Genomic DNA, 1,803 nt, shown 5'->3' with positions numbered 1-1,803 from the left:
TGAAGCAGTAGACGTTTTCGTTGTTTTCCCAACATATCATCTGAACTGCCATAATATATTTAGACAAAATGGGGATAGGGCGGTTTTATCGGTGGCTTTCTGAGCGCTACCCGCTCATCAACGAAAAGATTGGCGCCTCGTCAATCCCCACATTCGATAACTTATACCTCGACTTGAATGGAATCCTTCACAATTGCAGCCATGGAAATTCAGGAAAGTATCTGCACCCACAGACGAAGGAAACAACCCTCTTGCTTGTCTTGAAGCAACAGTTTCGCTTCTCCGCACTTTTTTTTTTGGCTTCTTTGTTTTTTTGGTTAACGTTCATGGGGCCTTCGTTGTTTATCTAGCTTGTTTTCAGGGGGAATGCTCCATGCAAACGAAGATCTGATGTGGCAGTCTGTTTTTGCTGCCCTGGATCTCGTGGTTTCAACAATTTCGCCTCGCAAACTTCTGTACTTGGCGGCTGATGGGGTTGCACCCCGTGCCAAGATGAATCAACAGGTACAGTGTGGCTTGAACACAGCTGGCTAACTANTGATGGGGTTGCACCCCGTGCCAAGATGAATCAACAGGTACAGTGTGGCTTGAACACAGCTGGCTAACTAACTGTTTTTGTTCGGCGCATCGCGGCATATTTCTTGAAGGTGACTGCATTTTTGTGGCGTTGTAACTGGTTTTTGTTGCGGTGTCCCAGCGTGTTCGTCGCTACAGAGCCGCGAAAAGTGCACAAGAGGCGGCTGAAGCGCAGGCGAAGCAGAGCCGCGCGACGGCAAATGTATTTCAAATAGCACCTCAGGGACCGGAGGAGCAGGGGTCCAGCGCTTCAAATCAAGCAGTAGGTTCAGCTGGAAAATCGTTCGACAGTAATTGTATTTCGCCGGGGACAGAGTTCATGGCCTCATTCTTTCGTCACCTTCGTTTCTACTGCGAAAAAAAATTCCAAGAAGATGCGAGGTGGAGGGGCTTGAAAGTGCTTCTGTCGGGTCCGGATGTCCCGGGTAAGTGTTTGTTCAAATTTGCTCGGTGTATGCTACCATGTTAAGTGTATCATTTAGATGTGCGATTCGGGCGCTTCTAATATCCAAGCAAACATCCACAAAGGGTCGTGGTTTACGGTGGTATTCCGCAGCTTCGTACAGCTAGACTGGGTTTACGGGTCTATATACTTAGAATTTAAAAAAAAGACGACAAAGTCGCGAAACTAGCATTCGTTCAAATCGCGCTCCCTAGCGTGGCGTTGTCAACATACACTGCTGCCTTCGTTCTTGTACAGCGAAGGAAAAACTTCATCGGAATGTTCTTTCACATGACGGGGCTGTTGGTGGTATTGTGATTTCGATCAGGGGAAGGGGAGCACAAAATTATGGCGTACCTACGATGCTGTAAGGCCGCTGGAAGTGCTGACCCCAACACGCGGCATTGCCTGTACGGCCTTGACGCAGATTTGATCATGTTATGTAAGTAGTATGTTCCCCCGTGCCCTTCAAGCCAAGTTGCTGGCGGTATATAGGCGTACAGACGAAACCTGATCCAGCGAACTCGTGACCAGTGGCTCTGTCTCGTCTTGCTTGCGGTTGTTGTACGCATTTACAGCCCTTGCGTCCCACGAGCCGCAGTTTGCGTTGCTGAGGGAAGAAGTCGTCTTTGGCCGCCCCAGTACAATCGACGCGAACGATAAGGTTCGTTCCGTGTGGTCTTACCTCCACCACGAGGGATTTTTCACCTTCACTTTCTGGATGGTTTAGAGGTTTGACGAAACCCCTTCAAAAACGGTAGATAGGAGTAGCTTTGTTTTTGTAG

At 48.6% G+C, this 1,803-nt stretch overlaps 1 protein-coding gene across 1 annotated transcript; it reads left to right on the top strand.

Moving 5' to 3' along the window:
- Positions 1 to 366: 366 nt before the first annotated feature.
- Positions 367 to 1,748, top strand: EMH_0048320 (uncharacterized protein; the record flags this gene model as incomplete). The annotated part of the gene is made up of 4 exons (XM_013496389.1): positions 367 to 504; positions 698 to 1,001; positions 1,347 to 1,460; positions 1,597 to 1,748. The coding sequence occupies 4 exons, from the start codon at positions 367 to 369 to the stop codon at positions 1,746 to 1,748; spliced, it is 708 nt and encodes a 235-aa protein (XP_013351843.1).
- Between the last annotated feature and the right edge of the window lie 55 nt (positions 1,749 to 1,803).

This window comes from Eimeria mitis, genomic scaffold (genome assembly GCF_000499745.2).
Source record: "Eimeria mitis Houghton genomic scaffold, Emh_scaff2077, whole genome shotgun sequence".
Taxonomy (NCBI): Eukaryota; Apicomplexa; class Conoidasida; order Eucoccidiorida; family Eimeriidae; genus Eimeria; species Eimeria mitis.
Note: the sequence above shows the minus strand (reverse complement) of the source record. Positions and strands in the feature narration are given on the sequence as shown.